At 47.4% G+C, this 14,778-nt stretch overlaps 1 protein-coding gene across 2 annotated transcripts in view; it reads left to right on the plus strand.

Moving 5' to 3' along the window:
* Nucleotides 1–12,835: 12,835 nt before the first annotated feature.
* CNNM2 (cyclin and CBS domain divalent metal cation transport mediator 2) overlaps nt 12,836–14,778 on the plus strand; it is a 159,089-nt gene continuing 157,146 nt past the window's right edge. For both annotated transcript variants that reach the window (XM_001171922.8, XM_508008.9), the window contains exon 1: nt 12,836–14,643. In XM_001171922.8, coding sequence (XP_001171922.1) covers nt 13,023–14,643 — 1,621 coding nt within the window. In that variant the 5' untranslated portion in view covers nt 12,836–13,022. The remainder of the gene's footprint in view (nt 14,644–14,778) is intronic.

A 14,778-nucleotide genomic window follows, 5' to 3' on the forward strand; every position in this document is an offset into this window, starting at 1 on the left:
TGATGCCTCATAAGCCAGAGAGAGTAAAAATGTAGACTGGCCAGTCAATGATGTTCTAGGCACACTGTAATCCAGACTTGGGTCTGATAACTTTTTTTTTTTTTAGAAATGGGGTCTTGCTATCTTGTCTGGGCCAGACTTGAACTTCTGGGCTCAAGTGATCCTCCCATCTCAGCCTCCCAGGTAGCTGGGACTGCAGGCACATGCCAGTGAGCTCATCTCTAACTTTTAAACTAGGCCTAAAGCCACTAACCTTTTTCTCATTGGTGGAGTGAAAAGTGATGCAGGAGACAGGAAGCAAGTATTCTTTTAGATCCGGCTCTGCCGCTGAACTAGTTATTTGGCCATAGGAACGTAATTTGTCCACTTTGGGATTCACTTTCTCCATCTGTCAAGTGAAGGCATTGAACTTGGAAGACTCTCAAGTTCTCTTCCATATGTAAAAACAGATTTATGGGTCCAGATTCTGTGGAGGTCACAGTGTTTTTTCCAATTTTTTACAATCAGTTGCCCACATTTATAAATCAGAAAATTCTGTATAAAATATGAATTTGGGCTGGGCGCAGTGGCTCATGCCTGTAATCCCAACACTTTGGGAAGCCGAGGTGGGCGGATCAGGAGTTCGAAACTAGCCTGGCCAACATGGTGAAACCCGTCTCTACTAAAGATACAAAAATTAGCCAGGCGTGGTGGTGCATGCCTGGAGTCTCAGCTACTCGGGAGGCTGAGGCAGGAGAATCGCTTGAACCCAGGAGGCAGAGGTTGCAGTGACCTGAGATCACACCACTGCACTCCAGCCTGGGTGACAGAGCAAGACTCCGTCTAAAAAAAAAAAAAAAAAAAAAAAAAAAATATATATATATATATATATATATATATATGAATGAATGAATTTGGGGCTTCTTGAAAAATTGAAAATGCTGGCAACAGCAGCCCTACATTTCTGCATAGTTGTGATGGCCATGGCTGAGTAATGGGTTCCCCTTCAGACAGGGCATGTCACTTTAGACAGTTTGCCACCATCCCCACCTCAAGTCAACTTCACTCACCCCTGTAGGCCTTTGAGTTTGTGGCCCTTTTTTAAGTATTAGAATTAGTACAGTTTCATCAATGTTACAAGTGAGGTTTTTTTCTATCATACCTCAGATGATGGAAGTCAGTGACCTAATCTATGACACTAACATATATTTAATTCATTACAAGCAATAGCCAAGAAGGGCACATGGAGCTTTGCAGGGATGCTCGCAGGAGGACACCAGAGAGTGCTAGAGCTGCTTATGGTAATGTGACCTACAACTCAGAGCCTAATTGTGTCAGGTGAAGTGGCCTGGACAGTTTACTCTCTGTTCTCAGAGTTAACAAGCTCCCATCACATAACTTTCTTTGTGAATATTAAATGAGCCTACGCTGGAAAGCAAATGTCAAGTTGCCAGGGAGGAGAGGTTTGCACAGCAAGTGCAGAATGATTCGTGTGGCTTCTAGGCTTTGTAGTTAATCTTTTATTAACTGTCCTTATTTTCTTTTTAAAATTAACCTTATTATTCCTTTCAACTGGATCTAACTAAGGAAATGCTATGAAGGAGGTATTCTTATTTTTGCTTTTAAATAATGTAGCAGGAGCCCATGAAGCCGGTGCAACCCTTTAAAGATGGTGATTTCTCATGGTTATGAGGAAGATTCATTGGTTTGTGTGTGATAAAAACCAGACAAATACCCCACGTTGTTTCTTTACTAAACTCCCTTATGCCTCCCTCACAATGCTGATTTTTCTAATTTTACAGAAAACTGAGGCTGAGTATATTCAAATGGTTTAAATGATGGGATCACTTTTTTTGTTTGTTTTTGAGACAGGGTCTTGTTCTGTCACCGAGGCTGGAGTGCAGAGGGGAGATCTGGGCTTACTGCAACCTCTGCCTCTTGGGCTCAAGTGATCCTCCCATCTCAGCCTTCCGAGTAGCAGGGACTACAAGCATGCGCCACCATCACAGAGCTAATTTTTGTATTTTTTGTGGAGACAGGGTCTTCCTGTGGTACGCAGGCTGGTCTGGAACTCTTGGGCTCAAGTGATCCACCTGCCTCGGCCTCCCAAAGTGTGGGGATTACAGGCATGAGCCACCGTGCCTGGCCGGGATCACATTCTAATAAATGTTAGAACAAAGGCCAGAACTTGTTCTGACTCTTATACCATTGTATTAAATGGTTTGTCCTTGTTTTCCTTTAGGGAATTTTCCTAAATTTAAGAATATAGCAACTAAAAAGGGAAATGATTACTATAAAAGTAAGGATAGTGGCCAGGGGTGCGGTGGCTCACACCTGTAATCCCAGAACTTTGGGAGACTGAGGCCGGCAGATCACTTGAGATTAGGAGTTTGAGACTAGCCTGTCTAACATGGCGAAACCCCATCTCTACTAAAAATACAAAAATTAGCTGGGCGTGGTGGTGTGCACCTGTAATTCCAGGTACTCAGGAGGCTGAGGTGGGAGAATTGCTTGAACCCGGGAGGTGGAGGTTGCAGTGAGTCAAGATTGCACCACTGCCCTCCAGCCTAGGCAACAGAGCAAGAATCTGTCTCCAAAAAAAAAAAAAAAAAAAAAAAGTAAGGATAGTGGATACATCTGGATTAGAGGGAGAGGTGTGTAGTCTAGTGGTCTAGAAGGGATATATAGGGGTTTTCTTGACTAGGGGGTGGTCACCTTTACCATGATAATTATCAAGTGAACATAGTCTGCCTGGGGCTGTCCCAGTTTAAGCCTCAAACCAGGTTACATTTTTTTTTTTTTTTTGACACGGAGTCTTGCTCTGTCACCAAGGCTGGACTGCAGTGGCATGATCTCAGCTCACTGCAACCTCTGCCTCCCGGATTCCAGCTATTCTCCTGCCTCTGCCTCCCAAGTAGCTGAGATTACATGCGCCCACCACCACACCCAACTAATTTTTATATTTTTAGTAGAGACATGGTTTCGCCATATTGGCCAGACTGGTCTCAAACTCCTGACCTCAGGTAATCCACCTGCCTTGGCCTCCCAAAGTGCTGGGATTACAGGCGTGAGCCACCATGCCCAGCCAGGTTAAATATTAATAGTAGCCTTTTTTCATTTTCAAGGGGGTTCTGTTTTAGATGATATGTTATGTGTTCAGCTATTATACTGTACATTTATGTTTTATGCACTTTTATGTATTTATTATATGTCAAAAATGTTTTTAAGTTAAAAAAATTAGTATCAGGAAGTCTGGCCTATGATCAGGAGTCCAGGCCAACCTGGGAAACCTTGCATTTGCTTTAAGATTCAAGATTACTACAGAGACCACAGCAGTAGTATTGCCAATCCAGGTGTGGACTTCCTGAACAGAGGCTGTGATGCCCCACCTTGGTTTTCTTCTGGCTCCTGTGACATGAGATAGTTATCTTTGGTTCTTTGTCCTGCATATGGCTGGAGAAGTGGCATAGCTCTTAGTTCTAATTGTGAAGGTCAGTCCAAGATAATATATGAGAAAGTGCATTGTAAACAGTTTAGGTTTTTTCTACTTTGAGTGGCAGGAGTTTCCTAAATTCCTAGGTCGGCAGGACCTCAACATCATTGCAGTGCTACCTGTCAGGTTAATCTTCCTGTAATACAGCCTTTCTACTTAAAACTTTTTACTATAACTCCTGGATACCTACAGAATGAAATCTAAAGTCCTAAACTTGGCATTCAACGCACCACAAACTGACATCCAACCAAGTTTCCAACACTATTTCTGCTGTTCCTCTTCATTGGCTATTGAACCACGTTCAACCATGTGGTGTTCCAAAAATGCTGTTCCCTTTCCAACCTCACCTCATACTTTTCTCTCCAGTAGAATGCCTTCTTCTTTCTTATTTTATTTTTATTTTTTTTGACGGAGTCTTGCTCTTTTGCCCAGGCTGGAGTGCAGTGGCATGATCTTGGCTCACTGCAAACTTCTGCCTCCTGGGATTGATTCTCCTGCCTCAGCCTCCCAAGTAGCTGGGATTACAGGCACCCGCCACCACGCCTGGCTAATTTTTGTATTTTTATTAGAGATGGGGTTTCACCATGTTGGCCAGGCTGGTCTTGAACCCTTGACCTCGTGACCCACCCACCTCAGCCTCTCAAAGTGCTGGGATTGCAGGCGTGAGCCACCGTGCCTGGCTTCTTTCTTATCTTTCAATCCCTTTGGTGGGGACCGAATGTCCGTGTCCCCCCAAAATTCATACATTGAAGCCCACAAGGTGACTGTATTTGAAGATGGAACCTCTAAGGAAGTACTTAAGGTTAACATAGGTCATCAGGGTGGGGCCCTGATCCAGGCGCCTAGTGTCCTTACAAGAAGAAACACCTAGGCCGGGCGCAATGGCTCACGCCTGTAATCCCAGCACTTTGGGAGGCCGAGGCGGGCGAATCACGAGGTCAGGAGATCGAGACCATCTTGGCTAACACGGTGAAACCCCGTCTCTACTAAAAAAAAATACAAAAAATTAGCCGGGCGTGGTGGCGGGCGCCTGTAATCCCAGCTACTTGGGAGGCTGAGGCAGGAGAATGGCGTGAACCCGGGAGGTGGAGCTTGCAGTGAGCTGAGATCGCGCCACTGCAGTCCAGCCTGGGCGACAGAGCAAGACTCCGTCTCAAAAAAAAAAGAAGAGACACCAGAGAGCTGGCTCTCTCCGTGCACATATAGAGGAAAGTCCATATGAGGACAAAGTGGCTGTCTGCAAGCCAGGAAGAGAGGCTTCCCTGGAAACTCACCCTGTTGGACCTTGATCTGGAACTTTTAGCCTCCAGAACAGTGTCCATTGTATAGGCCAACCCGTCTGTTATGGTTTGTTTGTTTGTTTGTTTGTTTGTTTTTTGAGAGACGGAGTCTCACTCTGTCGCCCAAGCTGGAATGCAGTGGCACAATCTCGGCTCACTGCAATCTCCGCTCACTGCAATCTCCGCCTCCTGGTTCTAGCAATTCTCCTGCCTCAGCCTCCCAAGTAGCTGGGACTACAGGCGCACACCGCCACGCCTGGCTAATTTTTTGTATTTTAGTAGAGACTGGGTTTCACTGTGTTGCCCAGTCTGGTCTCTAACTCCTGAGCTCAGGCAATCCACCTGCCTTGGCCTCCCAAAGTGCTAGGATTACACGCGTGAGCCACCACACCCAGCCCTGTTATCATTAATACTGAGTGTCAACTTGATTGAAGGATGCAAAGTATTGTTCCTGGGTGGGTCTGTGAGGGTGTTGCCAAAGGAGATTAACATTTGAGTCAGCGGGCTGGGGAAGGCAGACCCACCCTTAATCTGGTGGCCACAATCTAATCAGTTGCCAGCGAATATAAAGCAGGCAGAAAAACGTGAAAATGTGAGACTGGCCTAGCCTCCCAGCCTACCTCTTTCTCCTGTGCTGGATACTTCCTGCCCTCCAACATTGGACTCCAAGTTCTTCAATTTGGAGATTCAGATTGGGTCTCCTCGCTTCTCAAGCTTGCAGACAGCCAATTGTGGGACCTCGTGATCGTTTAAGTTAATACTTAATAAACTCATTTATATATATATATATAAAGGCTATATATATATATAAAGGCTATATATATATAAAGGCTATATATATATAAAGGCTATATATATATAAAGGCTATATATATATAAAGGCTCTCTCTATATATAAAGGATATATATATAAAAAGGATATATATATAAAAAGGATATATATCTATATAAAGGATATATATATATAAAGGATATATATCTATATAAAGGATATATATATAAAGGATATATATATATAAAGGATATATATATATATATATATATATATATATATATATATATATATAAGTTCTGTCCCTCTAGGGAACCCTGACTGATACACTGTCTACAGTATTTTGTTATGGCACCACGAGCACACTAAGACACCCTTTTTGGAATAGCTCTGACATGGCATATAACTAAAACTTCTATTCCTCAAAGTTCTTCAATCCTTCCCCTTTATTTTACTTCTTTTTAAGACATTTGATGCTCTATCTTGTATTATGTAGTTATTTATGTACACATTTGCTAACTTCCTTGCTAGTAAGTTTTTAGGGTAACCCCTGATTCCATATTGCAGCTCTGCAGTGCCTAGTACACGGTTTGGAAGTTATTAAATATACAATATATATTAGTTGATAAATTTACAAATAAAAGGGGAAAACTAAATGAGGTGAGAAAACACAAACTTTTTATTTAAAATTTAAAGAGGACATAGAAAATTGAAGCAATGTATTACTAAATGGGAACAAATAAGTTAAATCTTCAGTTTAGTGATATTTAAAATAAATAGGTTCCTGCCAGCAGAGGTGTTAAAATATAAAAAAAAAAAATAGATATCTCAGAGGAACTAAAAATAGGGGCGGTTTTGTTTTGTTTCTCCCACTGACATGTTGTTTTGTCTTTGCATGGGGGGATTTGACTTATTGGAGTAGAATTTTAGCCCAGCTTCAGAGGCTGTGGAGAAAAGACCATGGGAATGAGCGCAGCTGGTATGGGAAAGCTGATATTTTATGACTAGAGTCATAAATGGAAGCTCTGGTGTCAGCACCCTGCAGGTCTGAGTCTTATGGGAGGGCTCAGAATTGGACATTCCGGACCTATTTGTTTTCCTGGCATCTTATTCCTAGTTACCATCCTCCTGTCAGAGTCTTCTTTATTTCCCACCTGTTTCTCACTTCCCAAATGTAATTTTAAATTAGTCTTTTGAATAGGTAAGATTCATATGGTTCAACATTTTAAAACTTCTATATAGAAGTGAACTGCTTCCCTAAAAGCATGGCCTGGGTTGAGTGTTTTAGTCACAGTGATAAGGATAACCAAGCTCAGAGCCTTGCTTACACCCTTGTCCACACCTGAGCTGGAGGCTGGAAGAAACAGGCATAAAGAGCGTTCTAGAAGATTCTAGAAAATCTCACAGTGGCAGGGCTTGGCAGTCAGAGAGCAGGGGTGCTGGAGTAGGGCAAACAGTGGACTTTTAGCAGCAGAACTGTTCTCTGAGTGGCCCAGTAGGGTCAAGGAGGCAGTGGAGAAAGGGAGGGAGTGCCAGCTCAGAGCACAGAAGACCTCCCATGTGGGCACCTGACAGCCCCATTCCCAGGAACAGCAGCACCCAAGGAGTGTGGGGGGCCCTTCTCAAAGAAGGATGCTTTTCCCACAACTCCATCAAAAAGCCACATTTTTCTGTCCTACCTAGTAACAATGTTCAGAAAATATTTAGCAAAAGGAGGAAAATGGGAAAGCCCTAAATAAGAGGCCTGAAAACTCTTCTTGAAATGGTAAATGGTGTTGCAGATTTTATTTTACTTTTTTTTTTAACTGTTGTGAAAAAATCTTAGCTAAAAGGGTTCTATGTATTTGAGCAAGTGGATAGTGTTGCTTCAGAGAAATCCCTCTCAGGGTGAACAGATTTGATACAGATTTGACTCTATGGAAAGTGTGGTTAACTCCAGCATTTTCCTAGTTCCTGTTTTTCCTCAGATCTTGTGGGGTTGTTTGTTTCAGACAGTCTTACTGTTACCCAGGCTGGAGTACAGTGGCGCCATCTCGGCTCACTACAATCTCCGCCTCCCGGGTTCAAGCGATTCTCCTGCCTCAGCCTCCCGAGTAGCTGGGATTACAGGCGCCCACCACCACACCCGGCTAATTTTAGTATTTTTAGTAGAGACAGGGTTTCACCATGTTGGCCAGACTGTTCTTGAACTCCTGACCTCAGGTGATCTACCTGCCTCAGCTTCCCAAAGTGCTGGGATTACAGGCATGCACCATCATGCCCAGCCCTTTTTTTTTTTTTTTTTTTTCTGAGATAGGGTCTCATTCTGTCACCCAGGCTGGAGTGCAGTGGCACGATCACAGCTCACTGTAGCCTTGAACTCCTGGGCTCAAGTGATCCTCCCACGTCAGCCTCCTGAGTAGTTGGGACTACAGGAACATGCCACAATGCCCAGCTAACATTTCATTTTATTTTTGGTAGACAGTGTCTATGTTGCCCAGGCTAGTCTTGAACTCCTGGGCTCAAGTTATCCTTCTGCCTCAGCCTCCCAAAGTCGTGGGATTACAGGCATGAGCCACCATGGCCAGCCAAGATCTTGTGTTTTGGTGTGATTAAAATGTCATTGTTGGAGCCTGGTGCATTAGCTTGTGCCTATAGCTTCAGCTACTCAGGAGGCTGAGGAAGGAAGATTGCTTGAGTTTGAGCCCAGGAGTTTGAGGCTGCGGTGAGCTATGATTGTGCCACTGCACTCCAGTCTGGGCAACAGAGTGAGACCCTGTTCCCTAAAAAGAAAAAAGAAATGATACCGTTGAAGCAATAAATATGAATACTTTTTATAAGTAGGCAATTTTTGGAAAAAAGAAAAGCTTCTCTATAAAATCAGCTTTATGTTCAGCAACAAAACGTGTAGAATGACATTTAGTGTTTTATTTGCCATCTTTAAGAAAATCACACTTATCAAACTTTAAAAGACTTTTAGGTCTGGATGCAATGCCTTCTAAATCCCTGAACCTACAGACTTGGGAGCTTATCTTTTGCAGATGAGAAAATTGAAGTCACCTTTCCCTTTTAGTATATAGTGAAGGATTCTGGAAAGAGAGGGTTAGTTAGGGAAGGTATGTGGTTCTAGCTTTATCTAAATGACTTGCCCAAGGTCAGACCGTCAGAACTTAAATAGGATTGGGCAGCAGCAGCAACCATTTAGCAATCTTGGGCCTTTTGTCCCCCTTTATGGAGGTGAAATATCATAATTCAAGAGCCTCATTTTTGTTTTTCTTCCAGATTTCAGAAGAGATCCCTAGAGGCAGGTGTTGACCTTGCCCTCCATTTAAACAAATGGACGGGCTGGGAAGCCCCTGGAAGTCACCATAAGCCTGCTCTATAGCAGGTCCTCACTAAAGAGGGTAACGGCTGGGCATGGTGGTTCACGCCTGTAATCCCAGCACTTTGGGAAGCCGAGGCAGGCAGATCACCTGAGGTCAGGAGTTCGAGACCAGCCTGCCCAACATGGCAAAACCCCGTCTCTACTAAAAATACAAAAAATTAGCCGGGCGTGGTGGCAGGCTCCTGTAATCTCAGCTACTTGGGAGGCTGAGGCAGGAGAATTGCTTGAACTTGGGAGGTAGAGCTTGCAGTGAGCTGAGATCATGCTGCTGCACTGCACTTTAGCCTGGGTGACGAGCAAAACTCCTTCCCCCCCACCAAAAAAAAAAAAAGAAGAGAAACTACTGAAGCCAAAAAGCCTCCAAACTTGAAGATCCCTCTTGCTAAGGAACAATTACTTGACTTAGGCATCTAGATTGCTCTGTGTGTCTTGAGTATACATGAAGAGTATAAACCCCCACCAACCATCCAGGATCATTCAGCAACCCTCTGTGTGAATTTGAGTTTTTTTTTTTTTTAATATTGTAAGTTGTCTGGGTGTCCTTTCTGACCTTTTCTTCTATGAAGTCCTGAATTTCTAACTTGCTTCTAAATTGCTGAATGTCACATTTTCCTGTTGTAGCTTTCTCTGAAATGCACAGGAAATGTCTGTAGGGTTGGCAAGCTCCTCCTCCCCTGACTTCACTCCTATTCCACACATGTACTTTCAGCATTTGAGAGCCTGTCTTCTCTCTTAGCTCCCTTAAAAACATTTGTAGTATTTCCACTTTTTATGAAGTTAAAATGGTTTATTTTCAATCCACTGAGTTAGAAGGATCATGTCTATCCTTAACCTTTGCCAAATATCCTTAAAAATCATTTTTTTCTTGGGAAACTTCCATAATGCCATTCTTATAAATGCATGCCAAGCCTGAGCCTGTGGGTGGTTTTCTTCATCTGAACTTACTTTTCAAATATAGCAGTATGAGACTTGAGGTAGAGGAAGCAGCATCAGAAATGGAAGGGCTGGAAACTAGATTCAGGACATTGTTTAAAATAATCAGAATAAATACTTTCATTTATTTAACATTCTACATATATTGTTTTGAATATCTATCATTGGCCAGGCCTGGTGGCTCATACATGTAATCCCAGCACTTTGGGAGGCCAAGTAAGGAGGATCTCTTGAGGCAAGAAGTTTGAGACCAGCCTGGGAACATGGTGAAACCCTGTCTCTACTAAAAATTAAAAAAAAAATTAGGCAGATGTGGTGGCATGTGCCGGTAGTCCCAGCTACTTGGGAGGCTGAGCCCAGGAAGTGGAGACTGCAGTGAGCCATGATTGTGCCACTGCACTCCCGCCTGGATGACACAGCGAGACCCTGTTTTGTTTGTTTGTTTTAAAAAAAGAATAAAGAATATCTAGGGCCAGGTGTGGTGGCTCATGCCTGTAATCCAGGCACTTTGGGAGGCCCAAATGGGTGGATCACCTGAGGTCCGGAGTTTGAGACCAGCCTAGCCAACATATAGTGAAATCTCGTCTCTACTAAAAATACAAAAATTAGCTGGGCGAAGTGGTGCATGCCTGTAGTCCCAGCTACTTGGGAAGCTGAGGCAAGAGAGAATCCTTTGAACCTAGGAGGCAGAGGTTGCAGTGAGCCGAGATCGCACCACTGCACTCCAGCCTGGGTGCCAGAATGAGACTCCGTCTCTCTCTCTCAAAAAAAAAAAAAAAAATATATATATATATATAAAATATATATATGTATATAATATACATCTATCTATCTATATATCTACTATTCTTCTAGGCCCCTGTGATACAGCAGTGAACAAACAGCACACTTTCTGCCCTCAGGGAGCTTAAGTTCTAGTGGAAGAAGACAGATAACAAACCAAATCAATAATTTACATAGTGTATTAGAAAGTGATCTTTGCTTTCAAGAAAAATAAAGTAGACGCGGCATAGAGGGAGTGTTTTCCGCAAGTTTAAAATCAGATGGCTTTTGAGCAAAGCACTAAAGGAGGTGAACAACAAGGCTATGCTGACATCTGGGGGAAGAAAGTCCCAAGCCCAGGAAACAAACAGTAAGTGCAAAGGCTCGCAAGGGAAAATCCCTGGAGTGATGGAGAAACAGTTTGGAGAGAAATTAATTTGGCTTATTATCAGTCTCCTTCCACTAGGAGAGCAGCAGGTAATGAGGTCCGAGAAGTAACGGGAGGTAGCAGACCTTCGAGCCTAGTAGGATGTTGTAGGTACTTTGGCTTTCTCTAGGATGAGATGGGAAGCCAATGGAGGCGTTTCAGCCAAGGGAGCAACAGAATCTCATGGACAAGATCACTTGCTGCTGGGTTGAGAAGGGAAAGGAACAGGTGTCGAAGAGGAAAGATCAGTTAGGAGGCCACTGCAATCATTCCAGAAATTACTCATACCAGAAATTAATCAGAGACGTTTGATGCATTTACAAAAGCGGTGGTAGGGGGGCGCGGGATGTGCTTGTAGAATACAAAAGAGGTAGAGAAACATTAAACATTTTGAATGTTTTAAGTTTCTTCTTTTTTCTTTCTTTTTTTTTGATACGGAGTCTCCCTGTGTCACCCAGGCTGGAGTGCAGTGGCGCGATCTCGGCTCACTGCAAGCTCCGCCTCCCGGGTTCACGCCATTCTCCTGCCTCAGCCTCTCCGAGTAGCTGGGACTACAGGCGCCCGCCACCATGCCCGGTTAATTTTTTGTATTTTTAGTAGAGACGGGGTTTCACCGTGGTCTACGATCTCCTGACCTCATGCTCCGCCCGCCTCGGCCTCCCAAAGTACTGGGATTACAAGCGTGAGCCACCAACGCCCGGCCTGAATGTTTTAAGTTTCAAGGAAAAGACCAATTTGGCAGCTACTCTGCTACCTCGTCACCTCCAGGTGACGTTGGGAGTACTGGGGAGCTAGGTTTCCAGAACTTTTTGCTCTTGAGTGACCTAAGACCCTAGCAGAGTTTGGTCAGTGTGATTAAGAATGAGCCTCTGTGGGTCTGTTTAGGATGCTTGCCCCCTCCCATTTCCTTAACTTGCCTGAATTCCTGCTGGGAATACAGATTCGGGGCCCTTCCCACTCTGTAAATATGGGAAAAGGTCTAGGAAGTATATACTCCTAGCAATAATATGTAGGGGTTCTATGACTAGGAAACTTGGGGAACTGTCCCCCTGACCGCTCCATCCGTAACTTCTGCACACCTTTTGGGGTACGCCGCCGACCTGGAAAGCGTTGCAGGGCGCTCATGCGGCCCGCAGGTGGCGCCACGTGATCGCGAGCCGCAGAGAGCGCGTACCCTAGGAGTCTCGAGGCGCGAGGACTGCTGGTCCGCAGCTGTGCCGGGGCCACCGACGCCGCTTACCCCGGCGGAGCGCCGCGCAGGTGGAGTTGGGGAGAGCGGCCGGTGCCCCGGCTTTTTAAGCTGTGTGCATCCCAAGCCGCCTCTAGTTGGCTTCTCGGGCTTCCGGGGCAGGAGGGCGCGCGGCTTTGTGCCTACGAATTGAGAACTGGAGAGCCAGTAACAGGTGCACCGGGAACCTGCCACCTTGCGCCGCAGGGCTTTAGTCCAAACCCGGCCGGTCCAGGCTCCGGGATCTACTACAGGGCCCCCTGGGGAGCGCGGGCCCCAGGGACGGCTCCTTCCCATTGGCAGCAGGACGGATGCCACGCCCCTTTTCCTTCAGCTCTCATCTTTGACTGGCTCTCGAGTCCCAGATGGCCACGCCCCCTCCCCTCGCACATACACAAGAGTCACGCGCCTTTCAGTTGGAAACTTGGCGTGCAGACGGGGACGGTGGCTCTCGTCGCCCCACCCACTTACCTTGCCATTGGTCCGCGGAGCGGCACACGGTCACGCCGCCATTCCAGCCCCCTGGCTGGGAGGGCGGGCACCCGCTTGTGATTGGCTGGTCGGCCTGCCTCTCGCGGGAGCAGCCGGCGCTCCTCTCCCTCCCTCTTTCCCTCCCGCGAGCCTCGGGGTTCCTCAGCTGGCTGAGGTCGAGTCAGTGTCAGTCAGGGAGGCGAACTGCTGAGCACTGGCCGCGGACGCTCCGTTGCAGTCTCGCCCAGGGGCCGGTACCTGCGCTCGCGCCGCCGGGTGGAAAGGATGAAGCCGCAGCTGGAGCAGCCACCCTATGATTGGCTGTGGCGCTTGTGAACCCAAAGTAAAGATGGCGGGCGGGCAGGCAGCCGCCGCACTGCCCACTTGGAAGATGGCGGCGCGCCGCAGCCTCAGCGCCCGCGGCCGGGGGATCCTGCAGGCGGCTGCGGGGCGGCTGCTGCCGCTGCTCCTGCTGAGCTGCTGCTGCGGTGCGGGCGGCTGCGCAGCGGTGGGCGAGAATGAGGAGACGGTGATCATCGGGCTGCGACTGGAGGACACGAACGACGTGTCGTTCATGGAAGGGGGGGCGCTGCGGGTGAGCGAACGGACCCGGGTCAAGCTGCGGGTGTACGGGCAGAACATCAATAACGAGACGTGGTCCCGCATCGCCTTCACCGAGCACGAGCGGCGGCGCCACAGCCCGGGGGAGCGCGGGCTGGGGGGCCCCGCGCCGCCAGAGCCGGACAGCGGCCCCCAGCGCTGCGGCATCCGCACCTCAGACATCATCATCTTGCCCCACATCATTCTCAACCGCCGCACCTCGGGCATCATCGAGATCGAGATCAAACCGCTACGCAAGATGGAGAAGAGCAAGTCCTATTACCTGTGCACGTCGCTCTCCACGCCCGCCCTGGGCGCCGGCGGCTCGGGGTCCACGGGTGGCGCCGTCGGGGGCAAGGGTGGCTCGGGGGTAGCCGGGCTCCCGCCGCCCCCGTGGGCCGAGACCACCTGGATTTACCACGACGGCGAGGACACCAAGATGATCGTAGGCGAAGAGAAGAAGTTCCTGCTGCCCTTCTGGCTGCAGGTGATCTTCATTTCGCTGCTGCTGTGCCTGTCGGGCATGTTCAGCGGCCTCAACCTGGGGCTCATGGCCCTGGACCCGATGGAGCTGCGCATCGTGCAGAACTGCGGCACGGAGAAGGAGAAGAATTACGCCAAGCGCATCGAGCCGGTGCGCAGGCAGGGCAACTACCTGCTGTGCTCACTGCTGCTGGGCAACGTGCTGGTCAACACCACGCTCACCATCCTGCTCGACGACATCGCCGGCTCGGGCCTCGTGGCCGTGGTAGTCTCCACCATCGGTATCGTCATCTTCGGAGAGATCGTGCCCCAGGCCATCTGCTCCCGGCACGGCCTGGCTGTGGGGGCCAACACCATCTTCCTCACCAAGTTTTTCATGATGATGACCTTCCCCGCTTCCTACCCGGTCAGCAAGCTGCTGGACTGCGTCCTGGGCCAGGAGATAGGCACCGTCTATAACCGGGAAAAACTGCTGGAGATGCTCCGGGTCACCGATCCCTACAACGACCTCGTTAAGGAGGAGCTGAACATCATCCAAGGGGCGCTGGAGCTCCGCACCAAGACGGTGGAGGACGTGATGACCCCACTCCGGGACTGCTTCATGATCACCGGCGAAGCCATCCTGGACTTCAACACCATGTCTGAGATCATGGAGAGCGGCTACACCCGCATTCCAGTGTTTGAAGGGGAGCGCTCCAATATCGTGGACCTGCTGTTTGTCAAAGACTTGGCCTTCGTGGATCCCGATGACTGTACCCCCCTGAAAACCATCACCAAATTTTATAACCACCCCTTGCACTTTGTTTTCAATGACACCAAGTTGGACGCTATGCTGGAAGAATTTAAGAAAGGTGGGAAATTTTGGTCTCTTTCATTGGCTTGCTCTTTCTCTCTCCATCCTCCTTCCTACTTGAGTCCTCTACCCTGAGACCAACCCCCCAAGGCGAGTTGACCGGGATTTCTCCTTCTCTCTCTTAATTGCAAAG

This window comes from Pan troglodytes, chromosome 8, assembly GCF_028858775.2.
Source record: "Pan troglodytes isolate AG18354 chromosome 8, NHGRI_mPanTro3-v2.0_pri, whole genome shotgun sequence".
Classification (NCBI taxonomy): domain Eukaryota; kingdom Metazoa; phylum Chordata; class Mammalia; order Primates; family Hominidae; genus Pan; species Pan troglodytes.